Below are 16708 nucleotides of genomic sequence, written 5' to 3'. Positions count from 1 at the left end.
ACTATAGGCACTAATTTTGAACTGCAAAAACATGTAAGGCATCATCCATCACATACTTATTATTATTTTGAACTGGTGACCAGAAGGAAAGCAACTGGCTTTTTTTTTTTTTTTTAATACCATGGCTTAAGGAATACTATTCTAATCAATTAATGGAACCATCAATTAACCAATTAACAAATTCCAGTAACTGTAGAGCTCCAAATATGATATATATAAAAACAGCTTATGAATTGCAAATGGTTAACTTGATACAATGATGAGAAATTTTCACAATTGCAAAGGTTACCAAAATATAATAACCTAAAATTTAAATTTAATCTAAAAACAGATGACCAATCAGTTGAGTATGGTCCCTCTTTAACCTCTATCACCATATCACATAGTTTTTAAATTCATATTCTTTGCCAATGTAAGTTCAGTTTCAGTAAAATTTACTGAACTTTATACAAGGTTATAATTCTAACCAAGGAATCATTTTCAAATAAGAACAGTAGAACCAGGCTTCTAATGTTTATAAGTATACTGAAATCTCTACTTTCAATTTTATAATTTAAACATACACAAAACAGAAAAATATGAAAATAAAGACATGGTGATAATAAACTCATGTCTTGAGGTCACCCACCAGTCTTTTAAAATACAACCCTACACATTACCTATCCAACACAATTTTAAAAGAAATCAAAGTAACTGCATATTTTAGTATTATATTAACAAGGAAACCATTTCTGAAGTTTATAACTTCTACTGAAAAGACCTATCACTGTCAAAGTTAATAAACCAGTCTGTCACTAATTTCCAAAGTTTAAACCTTTTACATCTAACACTAAAGAACCAAGTTTGGCTTTCCACTCATTTCATTCTTCATGCAGATAGCAGATATATAACACCCTAGAGTCTAAAAAATCTAAACAATAATTATCAATAAAAACTATACAACAATTTTAAACACATTTTTCTAAACCATTATATATTTAAAAATGGATTTTTCTAAACCATTTATGTACCAAATTGCTACTGGATCCACAGTATCTGGATTAAAGACTACTTCATAACATGAATATTTCACAAATAAAATGTAAATAAGAATACCAGTAACAATACAATTAATTCCTAATAATCCATAATTACTGTTGAGACCCTTGTACTTCACATAAAAAATAGTTATTTCACTTAGTATTTTGGCCTGTTCTTTATGCTGAAGTGAATATTATGGGTAAAAACATAAAGTTACTTATTGATATTATGATGTAACATTTGGCCTCAATCAGTAACGAATGGTACAAAAATAAATCGCTATTCTGGGGTTTACAATTAGAGCTATGATGAGATATTAGTAACACAAGCCTAAAACTAACTAAAGCTAAAAAAACAACAAAAGTTAAGACTCACAACCGGAGTAAAACAGTAAATTATGTTAAATCAGACACAAGTTGAAAACAAATATATTAGTTGTTAATATTACCAGTAATAATAATAATAATAACACCATTTTATAATTAAATATGACTAAGATGTTATATATAATACTAGTAATAATTAATATATTATATAACTCGGTCTCAATAATAAGTCAGGTCAACAAGAACGTCTAATAATAACAACAGTGATACTGTTATTAATACCGAAAACTTAAGTTACAACTATTACCATTAACTAGTAGTAGCAATGAATAGTATTAATAAAGAACCACCAAATTACACTACTAATTTTTAGCACTAATTACCAGGAAAGTAATCTTGTACTACAACCACTACTATTCAGTACTAGTACTAATCATTTGGGGAAGCTACCTTACGTTAATGTTATTCTGTTGCAGGTTTCTACCATTGCGTTTACATTTTAATAAACACACTTTTTGTCCGTTTCAATTTCTAGAGCATTTGTCTTTTTTCTTTTTTTTTGTCTCAACCAAACACCTTTTAAATTAAACTATTTATAATAGGCTTAACGACCAACCTTCTTCCATTTTATCACACGTCATCCCTATATCGAGGAAAATTTATCTTCACAAAAGTTACGGAAAACGAGTGTACGGTTTCAATTCAAGGTCATGCACCTTATCTTCCTTCAAAGGAAAAGAATAATACATCGATAACCACCAAAAGCATATTTAATATACGTCTGAGAACAACACAGAATAGACAACGAATTTTCTAAATGTAAATAACTTAATAACAACCTTGTACAAATATGTTTATACACATATGTACAACAGAACACTAGTCAAGCATGAGAATAGTTGGAACATGTTTATCTGCGTAAATGTCTCGTGTTGGAATTATAAGTAGCTATACCACTGAAATTTAATAAAATAAATACGTCTTTCACTCTGTTGTGGTACAAAAAATGAAAAAACAGGTTTTTTTTAACAGTATATGTAATATGTAGGTACTGCAGTTGTAAACATATATTTGTATTAAGCTGCCATGTTTTAATATTTCGGTTCGTGTTCTTAGTATTTAATTAAACATTTATGATAGTGTCCGAGCAGACTGCTTTCTTTTACAAAAAGCTCTGTTGTACGATTATCATATCGAAACCACACCAACTGTTCCTGGAGGTTTTCAATAAGTCATCCATCGTACGAGAACAACAATATTACCAGCACCTTTTTCAACTATCTTGTCGCAAAAACTGTATAGGCACTGTATCGGAAACTTCATGGGTATACGACTTTAAATGAAATACTGTGAATGCCAATTTAATTCTCTAGCTGTTTTATTTATCTGACGGTGGACCAGATATATTGTGGAAGCAACTTCTGAACACGACCTCTGTCACTTTTACAGAGATTCTTCTTGAATAAGTTGCCTGGGGCACGTGGATGGATTTTGTCACTGACCTTTATGTTCATGAATTCCTAACTGTTAATAGACACTTACTATGTTGGTGCATAACTTGTTGTAGGTCTCTTTTCTTGATAGACATGGATTTCAAAGTTAATCCAGATTCCTTACTTCTTCAATGCTATTAAAAACAAGGAACATCCCCATCTTAGAAATTTTAAGTACCTGATCTGAAAACATCTTTAGTACCTAAGTGTAAAAATATTTTGCATTACAAAGGGATATTATATGACCCACCGGAAAAATACTAATTTTTCAATAGTAGCACACTGCCTATGAAATAGCAAATGATGTCAAAGCATAGTTTAATAAACGCTGTTTCACAGGGGATTTATATCAACAGTGGTTGTCATGTGATTTACCAGTTTGCATATTCAAAATATTTTACTTGATATGTTTATTTTGAATTTCGCGCAAAGCTACACGAGGGCTATCTGCGCTAACCGTCCCTAATTTAGCAGTGCAAGACCAGAGGGAAGGCAGCTAATCATCACCATCCACCGTCAACTCTTGGACTACTCTTTTACTAACGAATAGTAGGATTGAACATCATATTATAACGCCCCCATGGTTAAAAGGGCAAGTATGTTTGGTGTGACGGGGATCCGAACCCGCGCCCCTCGGATTACGAGTCGAGTCCCTTAACCACCTAGCCCTGCTGGGCCTTCTTAATATGACATACTCAGCTATATGTAGTCCCAGGTGAAGCAAATATTTAATTTACACAATAACTATTTGCCTTTGTTTTCGTGTAAAATAGTCCTAACTTTTTAAAATAAAGTAAACCGTTGATGTTTGATGAATAAGGAAAAGTTAGTCATTAGTCAAGAGACTGAAGACATTCTTCTCTTTCATTTTGATAATAAAATGTAGTCAGATAAAATTGTAAAACTGTCTATATGATATGCAACATATAGTAGGTTTTATACTTTCTAAAGGTTTTTTTTTTTTTTTTTTAGTTTATTCATTATCATGGCAGTAACATGTAGTCCAGAAAGTTGATAACATGTTTTGTTTTAGTTTCTTCATTTCTTTAGCAAATGACGTCTCTTTTGTCCTCGAAGATATTTTGGCATTAGATAAGGCATCTGAGTTTGTATGAATTATAACTGAAATATCTTTTGCTGGCCAATTATAACATAGACGGAAAGTGACAGCCGGTCGATGATGTCAGGGAATAAAATCATAAGGTAATGTTTGTGCTGTGGCCACAGAAAGCTAGTTAGCATTCCAGATTTAAGCACACTTTCTTAGCTTAATACTCCACTAGTCGATCTACAAGAAAGACCTATAGTGAGTTTAAGCGTTGTTATTTTAATGTGTACATTGTTTGTATAGCAGATGAATTGAATTTCGGTGTAAAAAGTCTTTACTAAATTGAGTTTAAAAAAAAGAATGAAATGGTGCTCCATGGTGCATGATTGATGCAGTAAGGCGCATTGCAACTTCTTGCTGCAATGATATAACCATTGCAGACACCTATTTCTGTCAGGAAAGTAGGATACACTTGCTCAAATTGTTATTTGTTTGAATAAAAGCTACAGCTTTATAGGTTTCATGTGATGTTGTCATGAATCAATGTTAAATGAATTCAATAAACTGGACAAAAGGTGTAAAACAAAATACGTATTATGTATTATTACAAAGAAACATAACACAGTATGTGTGTTTGTGTTTATAATTACCTTGGACAACTGCTATTACTGGACATTCTCTTCTAACCATTAATGTTAAAACCAGGTAGTGGGCTATTTAATTGTAGCTTTCCTTTGTCCATAGGAAACCTTGCATTTATCGCAAACGATATGTGCAATCCATATGTCTGGTAATTCTCATTTCAACACAGATGATGCATTACTTCTAGACATTACCTGCTAAACTGTAGACATCTTTGCACAATATGTAGTATTAAGCAATGTTTTATTCTAGGTGGTAGCAAATATTATCTTATTTCCAGGACAATGTAGGAATATATGAAACTTAAAAGAAAATGAATTTAACAGCTTCCTTGGCTAAGTGGTATGTAAAACTAGTAAATGTTCAGAAAAAAAGTATGGGTTCAAAATGAATATTATAATGCTATCAGAAGAAGAACACGCATGATAGATTCAAATCAACATTTTGTAGCCAGTTTTTCTGATGAACCTGAAACTGTTTTACTCATTGTGTCATGGACTATTAGCCAATGCCAATCAACACTGTAGGTGACAACATTGTGTCATTAACACAGCAACCAGTGTTAATTTTTTCTGGTTTTGAAATTATATGATGCAATTACCGTGAACAAAATAGTTAATGCCGAATCTGAGTTTGATTCCTAAAAGGAAACCAACAAAATAACCGTCACATTCACGTAAACAACTCGTATTTGGTGCTAAATCCTTAACTGTTAGTACGCATAGTCTTCCTTTTTCAAAACTGTGTGTGTGATTGTTTTGTATTTGTGTATTTTCTTTTGTCTTATATCCTACTTCGCTCATGCCGTGTTTTATTTTATTTGTATTATGTGAAGGTTACTTTCGTTCTATTTTGTTTAACGATCTTTAATTATTACTTTTGATTTTGTAATGTAGCTGGCTGGAATTTCAATTTTATCATTATAGTATATTTTGATCTTGTATATATTGTTATTTTGTACTGTAATTTTAGTTTACTTTTATTTTATCTTATCTTGAGTTTGTCTATTTTTTATTCTGGCTAGTGAATTCTTTTGTATTAAAAAAACACTTTTTTGCTGCAAATAACTGTCATGGTGCCATACATATAGCATAAGGTTGGTTGGTTGTTGTTTTTTATTTCGCGCAAAGCTACACGAGGGCTATCTGCGCTAGCTGTCCCTAATTTAGCAGTGTAAGGCTAGAGAGAAGGCAACTAGTCATCACCACCCACCGCCAACTCTTGAGCTACTCTTTTACCAACGAATAGCAAGATTGACCGAACATTATTACGACCCAACGGCTGAAGGGGCGAGCATGTTTGGTTTGACGGGAATTCGAACCCGTGACCCCCGGATTACGAGTCGAGTGCCTTCACCATCTGTCCATGCTGAACCATCTTAAGTCAAAACCTCGATAGTTTGTTGCCATATTTTAAACAGTGTTGGAGCTTGAGAAATTATATGTCGAGTTACTTTGCCAGATTTTTCAAAGATGTTACAAAGATTTTTGATAAACTACATAGACTATTCATCATATATTGGCACAGATTTGAAGCAAATCGACTAGAATTTGTTTTAGAATTTTAAGGGTTTCACACTGATGTTTACCACTTTTGAATACAGTTCACTATTTCTAAATTTCCACCGATTCCTTAAAGAGATTTCGGTTAGATTAGAAAGAACTTTTAATATCTTCACCTGTCTCTGTGATAATACAGTCAGTATATTATTTTTGTATAATTTTACATTTTGAAAACTTTGATTGTTACATTTTATTCTTTTAAAAATTAAGAGAGTGAAGGTGGCCTCTAAACTACATTTTTTTTACATTTGTTTAATAATACAGCATTAACATGCTCTGAGATAAGTTTGAAAATTACTTACATTTTATCTTATATCATTGACTAACATATCAATACATGCACATCTGTTACGTTTTCAGTCGTGACAGGTGTTTAGGTTTAATAACCCAAGGGTGGTCAGAAATTTGTTGAATTTATCTTCATCCCTTGCTTGACTTATATGATAATCGAAACTCATATATTAATTAAAACTAAAGGGGTCTGCCTATAGTTTTCGCAATTTTTAGTTTGCTTGCAAGGGTTGTCAGATCAAGCGAGAGGAGAGGCCGAGAAGTAGACCGGAAATGCTGTAAGACATGATACTATTCTGTTTTATACAGTCAATATAACGATTAAGTTAAAACCTGTTATTGTAGTATCATTCTTTTGATGGATGGGGTCCTGTAAGAAGGAATAAAATGAGCTAACAGGAGATTTTGGTTTAATAAAGTTTCAACTGATCTGGATAGCCATACTGTTCGCTCTTTCTTTTCATACCTACACAACTACTTGCCCTATTTCAATCTGCGGTATTACTTTGAGGTGTTGTTTGTATTGTACACTGTGGTGAAATTCATTAAACATTTACTTCGAGTACAATGTCTGTGGCCCAACCTTTATATCTGTCGGGAAATACACCTACACATGAAATTAGCGAACCTCCTAATAATACTGACTCCTCTGCTTTGCCGGAAATCTACCAGATACCATAGTTACATACATGTAGTCGACAAAAAATTGTTCTAATATTGCACTATAAAATTAGTTAACAAAAAATTTGTGCATAACAGTAACCTTGTCCAGAAATAATATCTATACTAAATATTCAACAATATATACAAGGTTTAAAAACAGTTCAATTCCATAAATAAAATCCAAAGTAACAAGAAAACATTAAAAATACTACGTTTTATTTCATTCTGAATGAGCCAGTAACCATGACTTAACTTAACTAAACAGGCAAAGAGCAAAATCTATGGATATTTCAATCACCAATACAGCACAGTATTTCTTCATCAACATGCAGGAAAACAATGGTTAAAAGATTAAAATAACTTGAAAGCTGAGACAAAATGTAGCGGCCCAGCATGGCCAGGTGGTTAAGGTACTCGACTCGTAATCTGAGGGTGGCGGGTTCGAATCTCCATAACTTCAAACACGCTCGCCCTTTCAGCCGTGGGAGCGTTATAATGTGTGGTCAATCCCTCTATTCGTTGGTAAAAGAGTAGCCCAAGAGTTGAGAGTGGGTGGTGATGACTAACTGCCTTCCCTCTAGTCTTACATTGCTAAATGAGGGACGGCTAGCGCAGATAGCCCTCGTGTAGATTTGCGCAAAATTCAAAACAAACTAAACCAAAATGTAGCACGTATATGTATACATGTTTTAACGGAACAAAATCTGGGCGTTTTTATTATTACATATTATACAAAAATAAACAAATTATATAGAATAATCATGATTCATGAACCTTAGAATACTTTTAATAACAAATGTTGTTCACCGTGTGTTATTCCAAATAGGTGTGCGATCCAAAGCAATCGATTTGTTTGTTTGTTTGGAAATTTCGCACAAAGCTACTCGAGGGCTATCTGTGCTAGCCGTCCCTAATTTAGCAGTGTAAGACTAGAGGGAAGGCAGCTAGTCATCACCACCCACCGCCAACTCTTGGGCTACTCTTTACCAACGAATAGTGGGATTGACCGTCACATTATACACCCTCACGGCTGGGAGGGCGAGCATGTTTAGCGCGACGCGGGCGCGAACCCGCGACCCTCGGATTACGAGTCGCACGCCTTACGCGTTAGGCCATGCCGGGCCAAAGCAATCGAAATACATTCATTGGTTTATTTGTGTATAATATGTAATAATAAAAACACCCAGATTTTGTTCCGTTAAAACATATATATGTGCCCACCGCCAACTCTTGGGCTATTCTTTTACCAATGAATAGTGGGATTGATCGTAGAATTATAACGCCTACATGGCTGAAATGGCGAGCATGTTTCGTGCGACGGGGATTCGAACCCGCGACCGTCAAATTACGAGTCGAGCGCCTTAACCACCTGGTCATGCCGGCCTCTATATAGTTTGAGGAAACGAATCAGAAATAAAAACAGATATGAAGCAACTTTTTATGAAGGCGGGGCCAATTCTCACTCTGTATATAGTTTGATCTGTTTAAAAATTATTAAATAATATACGAAACATTCAGATCAAATATCTCCAAGATGGACTGATTATTTTTTACCCTTTAGAAAATCAAGAGCGTTCAGCCGTACCCTGGACCGCCACTAAAAGTTATCCTTCACCCCATATTCAAATTTGAAAAAAGCTCTTTAAAACAAATAAAAAAGTTAAAAATTATAGTAATACGATATTATTCTAGTGTTTGAAAAATCTTTTTGTATATATCACAATTAGAAAAAATAAAAAATAAGCATAATAATTAAAATGACTTGTGTAAACTTGTAATGTCAATTTCAACATTTTGTATTACATTTGTTTCATAATACAGAGTTAACATGCAAAAATAATGCAAATAAAATAGTAGGGATGTCATTTGCTACATCCCAACATAACAGCACAACCACCCAGTGTAGTATAATATGAACGGACAAAAATAGGATAACTCAGTCGCGAATAAATAGTTATATATACATTGATATATGTTAACTACTGCCTGTGATATTATGTAGGAATGATGCAAATACCATCCCTACTATTTTATTTGCATTGTTTATGAAGTATTTATGTTAGCCATCCCTACATTTGTTTCCTTTTTGAAAGCCTTTTTTTACTTGTTTGGTTTCTTTTATCATGCAATGTTTCAACAAACATTGGAAGGTTGTATTTGTAACCAAGTTCTAAATACAATCTACTTGTAATATTTATCGTTTATCTGTTGTTGGTTGATAATTCCTGTTTCACCATATACTTAAGCTTTTTAAACGAACTCCAAATTTCTGAAAGAAAACTAACTTCAACGGGTAATGATAGCACTGTTGACACTAGAATTAGGATTTTTTAAAATTTACCACAAGTTATTAATAATACTTATAAAAGGAGATACTCCTGTTGAAACTAAGTCACCTCAGTAAATATTTTTACTGTTTTGTAAACCATTGTTTTGGTTTGGAGGTTGTAATGTAATAAAATAAGAGGAAAGAAAAACAGCAAATTCAAACTTTTTCTATGATATTTACTGACATTACAAGAAGTTGTCACTCAGATATTAATAGATATTATTATAAAAGGAAATTATCTGGGGGAAAATAATTTGAAGTTCAGTCCACATAACGATCACAAATTAGTTTATTTCTGCTTTAATTTTTCTACCAGCTTGTAAACTGTTATAGCTTGTACGTGTAAGCTTACATTTACAAATAACGTCCAAGCAGAATGCCTCACTAATGCACTACGATTAACGCAAAAATATTAACTTACAAGCACAATTTCGTGGCTAATCGAATCACATGACTAAAATATACACGATAAGCAACACTAATCCAAATGCTTCACTGAAAGTGAATATTTCACTAAATGAAACTGACTGACTGACACGTTGTATACTGACTAAATATTCGTTAACTATTTACTGCTTGTTGGTTTCCTTATTTATGACACAACCTTACTTATATATAGTTTGCAAATTAATTAGCTTTTCGTGACGTCATCTAAAACATTCTAGGCATACTTCCACAAACTTACTTGATCTTAAAATTAGGCACCCTTTAGCTAAAATCCGAATCAAAACACTGGGAATATAACAGACAACACTGTGCTATACTAAACATGAAAACAGATACTACGTTGCTTACGGTAGTATATGTTAAACGTATGTTCTGTTTAACAGTTATCAAGTATGCACCACAGGAATTATTATGAAAATCAAACTGTAAAAAAACTCAAACGGAATCTATGGAAGGTTAACTTGTCCCCCGCTAGTACAGTGGCATGTCTTCGGATTTACAACGCTAAAATCAGGCGGTTCGTTTCCCCTCGGTGGGCTGAGCAGATAGCCCGATGTGGCTTTGCTATAAGATAAACACCCACACCAATGTTAACTTACCCTTCAAAAATTAAGTGAAATAAATTTAGATTCAGACACATTGATCTCTAAAATGTAATAAATCAAAGAATACAGTGAAGATTTAAATCATGTCCTCTTCAAAGTAAACAAATACACAGCTTATTTAACTACCATCAACATAACAGTGTTGGGCGTGATCATTACCATTTCTCTTTTTTTTCATAAGGTCACCTTAAGAAAAATGGTTAGCGTCGCCGCCCGCTTCCTTTTTATGTAATCGCCTCTCCCCACGTTTTTGTTTGGGGTATGTCCTGTTTGTTTTTTTGTTTTGAATTTCGCACAAAGCTACACGAGAGCTATCTGTCCCTAATTTAGCAGTGTAAGACTAGAGGGAAAGCAGCTAGTCATCACCACCCACCGCCAACTCTTGGGCTACTCTTTTACCAACGAATAGTGAGATTGATCGAAACTTTATAACGCCCACACGGCCGAAAGGGCGAACATGTTTAGTGTGACGAGGATTCGAACCCACGACCCTAGGATTACAAGTCGAGAGCCTTAACTCACCTCGCCATGCCGGGCCTAAGGGGGTGTCGTTTTTTGGATTATCGTTTTTTAACCATTCAAAGAAACAAAGATGACTGATTAAAATGATGAATAAATAGCGTAACTGAGTCATTTTATCATTTCTTGTTATTTGTCATAAATTCTTTATCATTTTGATAAAAAGATGAAACAAAAAAAACTTCGGTTTGCGCATAAAATACAATTTTTGGTATAAAGTCCTCAGTATGTGAGATATAAGCACTTAAAACAGGTATATCTGGAGAAGCTGCAATGTTCCTAATCTAATCTGTTTGTACTACGTAATTAAAACCGTAGAATTTAAATAATGAGGTATTGTTTAGTTGGGCAGTGGTAGCCTTTCGCAACAGTGTAGTCGCTCTTCTTTTTTTTTTTTTCTTTTGAATTTCGCGCAAAGCTACTCGAGCTAGTCGTCCCAAATTTAGCAGTGTAAGACAAGAAGAAACGCAGCTAGTCACCACCACCCACCACCAACTCTTGGGCTACTCTTTTACAAACAAACAATGAGATTCACCGAAACATTATAACGCCCCCACGGCTGAAATGGCGAGCATGTTTGGTGCAACCGGGATTGGAACCCGCGACCCTCGGATTACGAGTCGAATGGCTTAACACGCTTGGCCATGTCAGGGCTCTTCAGCCAACAATGATCCTATTAAAAAAAACAACAGCAACAAAATTATTTGTAAATAAATATTTTTATAAATGCCGTTGGTATGAAGAACATCAACATATATAGAAAAAAAAATGAGGAATTCTAAAAATGCTTTGATCACTTATTAAAGTATAGACATAATGTCTATCCACAAAAACATGTAATCTCCACAACTATAAATGTAAGGCACGTGATCACTAGCCAGACTAAAGGAGCGTCTAATTTTCTACGAACGTGTTCCTTCTACAACTGACCAGCAATTCTTAAGACATACTGGTCCGGCCAAAAACTCTCTGTCAGCGTCAAGTGTCCTCCAATCAGCAAACACCGTTTGCAACACTTCTACCTGTTCACACGATCGGCAGGTTAGCAACCCATCAAGGCTATTAAATCACCAGTCACGTATGATGATAACAATTTACATGGAGGTAAAAAGCCCTAGGTGTCAGACTTTACGACAGTTCAAGGATATGCATACCAGTTTAACTACAACCTGAAGATTAGGAACAGTAACCTGTTCTACTAACATTCTTTGTTTTTGTTTTGTTTTTGAATTTGGCGCAAAGCTACTCGAGGGCTATCTGCGCTAGCCGTCCCTAATTTAGCAGTGTAAGACTAGAGGGAAGGCAGCTAGTCATCAACACCCACCACCAACTCTTGAGCTACTCTTTTACTAACGAATAGTGGGATTTACCGTCACATTATAACGCCCTTACGGCTAAAAGGTCAAGCATGTTTGGCGCGACGGGAATGCGAACCCGCGACCCTCGGATTACGAGTCGCACGCCTTAATCCACCTGGCCATGCCGGTCCCAAAGTTATATATAAAATTAAACTACAGAATGAGTTAATTTACTTTATAAATCTACCAAATACTGCAGAGGCTCAAGCAATTTTGCCTTCAGGTTGGTCCGAAAAATATTGCTTGGCCCGGCATGGCCAGGTGGTTAAGAACTCGACTCGTAAACTGAGGGTCGCGGGTTCGAATACCTGTCACACCAAACATGCTTGCCATTTCAGCCGTGGGAGCGTTATAATGTGACGGTCAATCCCTCTATTCGTTGGTAAAAGAGCAGCCCAAAAGTTGGAGGTGGGTGATGATGACTAACTCCTTCCCTCTGATTTTACACTGCTCAATTAGGGACGGCTAACGCAGATAGTCCTCGAATAGCTTTGCGCGAAATTCAAAACAAACTATAAAACTTTGCAGAGAATAAACCAACTTAGAAATGTCTTTTAGAGACAAAGATAACCACGTTTTTCCCTCTCAAGAAATAAAATATCATTTTCAAAATGTATAGCTTCTTTTCTTAATACAATGAGCCCGTTATGTCACTTCAGTAGTCCTTCAAAGTAACCTTCTGCAAATCTGTATTCTCATCGGTATTAAAACTTTAATTAAATTAAAGTACAGAACAACGTTGCGACCTTCTTAGGTCATTTTCAATTAAAATGGGTTTCTCGTCATTACGAATTTCTGCAAATATTAACAAAAAGAAAGAAATAATCAAACGAAAAGTCTGAGTATTGAATACTGATTGATAAATCTTGGTAATTTTGTCGTTTTTTTTATAAAGGTGACAAACAAATGAAGGATGTCTGTGGTTTTTTTCTTATAGCAAAGCCACATCGGGCTATCTGCTGAACCTACCGAGGGGAATCGAACTCCTGATTTTAGCGTTGCAAATGAAGGAAGAGCAGAGAACTGATTCTCTTGAACCAAGCGACAACTTAACTGCTAATCTGCAGTATTATCAAAAATTGTTAATTTAAAAAGGGAGAATACCGATCTTCACAAAATTACAGAAACAGGATAGGTTGCTTAAGGTGAAAATACAGTTCCAAAAAGTAAAGAAACAAGATTAATGTTTGAGACATGGTGCTGACATTATTTCCTCAAACTACGAATCTCTGTTTTGACTTTCCTAAGTATATCTTTTAGATATGAAGTCAAAATAGAGATTTGTTGCTTGAGGAAATAATGCCAACTATTTGAACTATGGAACCACGATCTTCCTTCTTTAATCATATTTTCAGACTTTCTGAACTTCATATACCACAACATCCAATCCACCCTGAAGCATTCAAGTGAAAGAGAAGTATAGATTTATTTAATATTACCCTGACAGTCGATAATGACAATAATATACAAGGTGGCCCGTAAGTCCCTACCCATCCATATATTTTATGCATCCAGTGTATCTGTGTGCTGTCCCTCATTCTCGCTGCATAATATTATGCGATGTCATGCTCTGTGAGACATTTTCCTCAACATGGGCCTACATATGGATGAGTAGTGACTTACGAGCCACCCTGTACAATCTATTTGTTTCGCAAACTAATTAGAAAACTTTTTCTATCTTTAACTCCCATCATCCAAAAGTTTCCAAGAATGGTAAAATTGTTGAATAATTAAAAAGAATCAACTCAAACTGTAGTGAGAAAAACACAGTACGCTTTGAACTAAAATCACTCATTTTGAGCAACGATTATCCAACTTTTTACATCGAACAAATTTTCAAGGAATACGACGTGCAAAAATGGGACCATTACAATTCCAACATGAAACACAGATAAACTAAGAGGAAAAAAGGAAACTTTTCAAAGACAAAACACAAACAAATACGGTATCTTTAACTGAAGAAACTATATCCAAAACACTAACAATTATAATACGAAAATCTCATCTTCCAATTAAATTTATAGAATGGTCATGTCCAACTTTCACAGCCAACTTTTAAGATACCAGTACACAACCCTTCACTGTAATAAAGTCGTCTTTAAAAAAAAAAGAAAAAAAAGAAGAAACATGGGCCTACATATGGATGAGTAGTGACTTACGAGCCACCCTGTACAATCTATTTGTTTCGCAAACTAATTAGAAAACTTTTTCTATCTTTAACTCCCATCATCCAAAAGTTTCCAAGAATGGTAAAATTGTTGAATAATTAAAAAGAATCAACTCAAACTGTAGTGAGAAAAACACAGTACGCTTTGAACTAAAATCACTCATTTTGAGCAACGATTATCCAACTTTTTACATCGAACAAATTTTCAAGGAATACGACGTGCAAAAATGGGACCATTACAATTCCAACATGAAACACAGATAAACTAAGAGGAAAAAAGGAAACTTTTCAAAGACAAAACACAAACAAATACGGTATCTTTAACTGAAGAAACTATATCCAAAACACTAACAATTATAATACGAAAATCTCATCTTCCAATTAAATTTATAGAATGGCCATGTCCAACTCTCACAGCCAACTTTTAAGATACCAGTACACAACCCTTCACTGTAATAAAGTCGTCTTTAAAAAAAAGAAGAAAAAGATGTTTGCAATCAAAAGATATGCCTCTTTTCTTCGGTGTTATTTATCAACTTATAAGTGACATCTGCCATCATACGTACATTAGAGAAACCAAAATAACCACATACACAAGGATAGGAAAAGATGTTAACTCTTTTTAAAATAAAATAAAAAACAAATAACGTGAAGGAGGCGCAGTTGCAGATAATTTTTAAACCAATCATGGACAAATAACACGCGATATGAAACCGCCATTTTCTGTACAAATCATTTTCAGTCATTAAGTGCACTAACAGAAAAATTAAAGGTTTTCTCATCAAACAATAACGACCACAAAATAACATTGGAAAAGGATGGCGCCTGTACTTATAATTATTTTTCATCTTAACTTTTGTTACTTCGGTTTGTAACTTATATCGAATTTTTGTTTGCTATAGGTAGCAGGTTATTATTTCAACAATACAGTTATTCTGACAATAAACTTCACTACTTAATATTTTAATACATGCTATTCGTCGCTATAGGCCCGAATAGAAATTGTTTAAATCAATTGAAGCGTTGTAGTTTCACTCACGGTTTGCTGTTCAAGTTAAACGCTTCCAAGAAGCTACAACAAAAAATTTAGTATAAAATTAAAAATAAGTAATTTGGTGTTTTAACCACGTTTTTTAGAAGCATTAAAATGTCTTTTATATACCAATATACAATAGAAAAAAGTAAATAATGGTTAATCAGTTTTTGTTACCTTATTAACACTAAATTCATATCACAAGTACGCCATCATATTATTTATTTTTAAATTTTATACTTAAATTATTTGTGTTTATTTTTTATCTAAAGCAATTTTAGCACCTGCTTTATTAATGTTTTACACTTATTTAAACAGAAAATATTTTAGTCTTCAATTTAAACCATATTTCAGGTAATATTACTACATTTAAATTTTCATCTAACATACCAGATGTTCTTGCACAGGGTTCACGAAAGTGTTCTGTTTCAAGCGTAATGTCCACCCCCCTAGTGGCACATTTGTATGTCTGCCGAAGTTTCATCACTAGAAACCGCGTTTCGATACCGGTGGTGAGCAGATAGCCCATCGTGTAGCTTTGTGCTTAATTACAAATAATCAAATTCAAGCGTAAATACAATCAAAATTAAGCGTAACAGATATTTCTATTTATTTCTTTTCCAGATCACATGTGGGCCCGGCAAGACCAGGTGGGTTAAGGCGTTCAACTCTCATAATTTGAGGGTCACGGGTCCAAATCCCCGTCGCACCAAACATGCTCGCCCTTTCAGCCGTGGAGGCATTATAATGTTACGGTCAATCCCTCTATTCGTTGTTAAAAGAGTAGCTCAAGAGTTGGCTGTGGGTGGTGACTAGCTGCCTTCCCTCTAGCCTTACACTGATACATTAGGGACGGCTAGCGCAGATAGCCCTTGTATAGCTTTCAGCGAGATTCAAAACAAACCAAACCAACCAGATCACATGTCATGTTGTGTCGAAGCCTACATAGTACATTAGTTTTCTTGAGATCTGTAGCATGCGCACGTTTTATTGACGTCACGACAGAACAAATTACAACGTAAAGTGCTACTTATGCGACGTTATTTTAGTATTTACTAACTGACTTATTAATAACACACTGCTTGTATCGTAGCGCGAATGGTTAAAACAGATAATCCTTCCAGGCGGCTTTTGGTCTAATTTCTGGGAAACTAAATTACCTTTATTTGTATAAATTCTTTTTTTGAACTTCTAGTATTTCTATG

The 16708-nt window shown here is 34.3% G+C and overlaps 1 protein-coding gene across 4 annotated transcripts in view; it reads right to left on the bottom strand.

The window, feature by feature from the left end:
* The window catches only part of atl (atlastin GTPase), a 67210-nt gene extending 51287 nt beyond the window's left edge, over positions 1-15923 (bottom strand). Inside the window, exon 1 of one of the 4 annotated variants that reach the window (XM_076456597.1) lies at positions 15894-15923. Coding sequence is in view for 1 of the 4 variants with exons in the window: in XM_076456594.1 (XP_076312709.1) it covers positions 1963-1987 (25 nt within the window). In the remaining 3 variants the exon portion in view is untranslated. Of the gene's footprint in view, positions 1-1962; positions 2265-15893 lie in introns of those variants that run through there. The other 3 variants (XM_076456594.1, XM_076456595.1, XM_076456596.1) reach the window with 3 other exon arrangements.
* Between the last annotated feature and the right edge of the window lie 785 nt (positions 15924-16708).

The sequence above is a fragment of the Tachypleus tridentatus genome, chromosome 9, assembly GCF_004210375.1.
Source record: "Tachypleus tridentatus isolate NWPU-2018 chromosome 9, ASM421037v1, whole genome shotgun sequence".
NCBI lineage: Eukaryota > Metazoa > Arthropoda > Merostomata > Xiphosura > Limulidae > Tachypleus > Tachypleus tridentatus.
The sequence above is the reverse complement of the archived record's forward strand: the minus strand, read 5'-3'. Positions and strand labels throughout refer to the sequence as shown.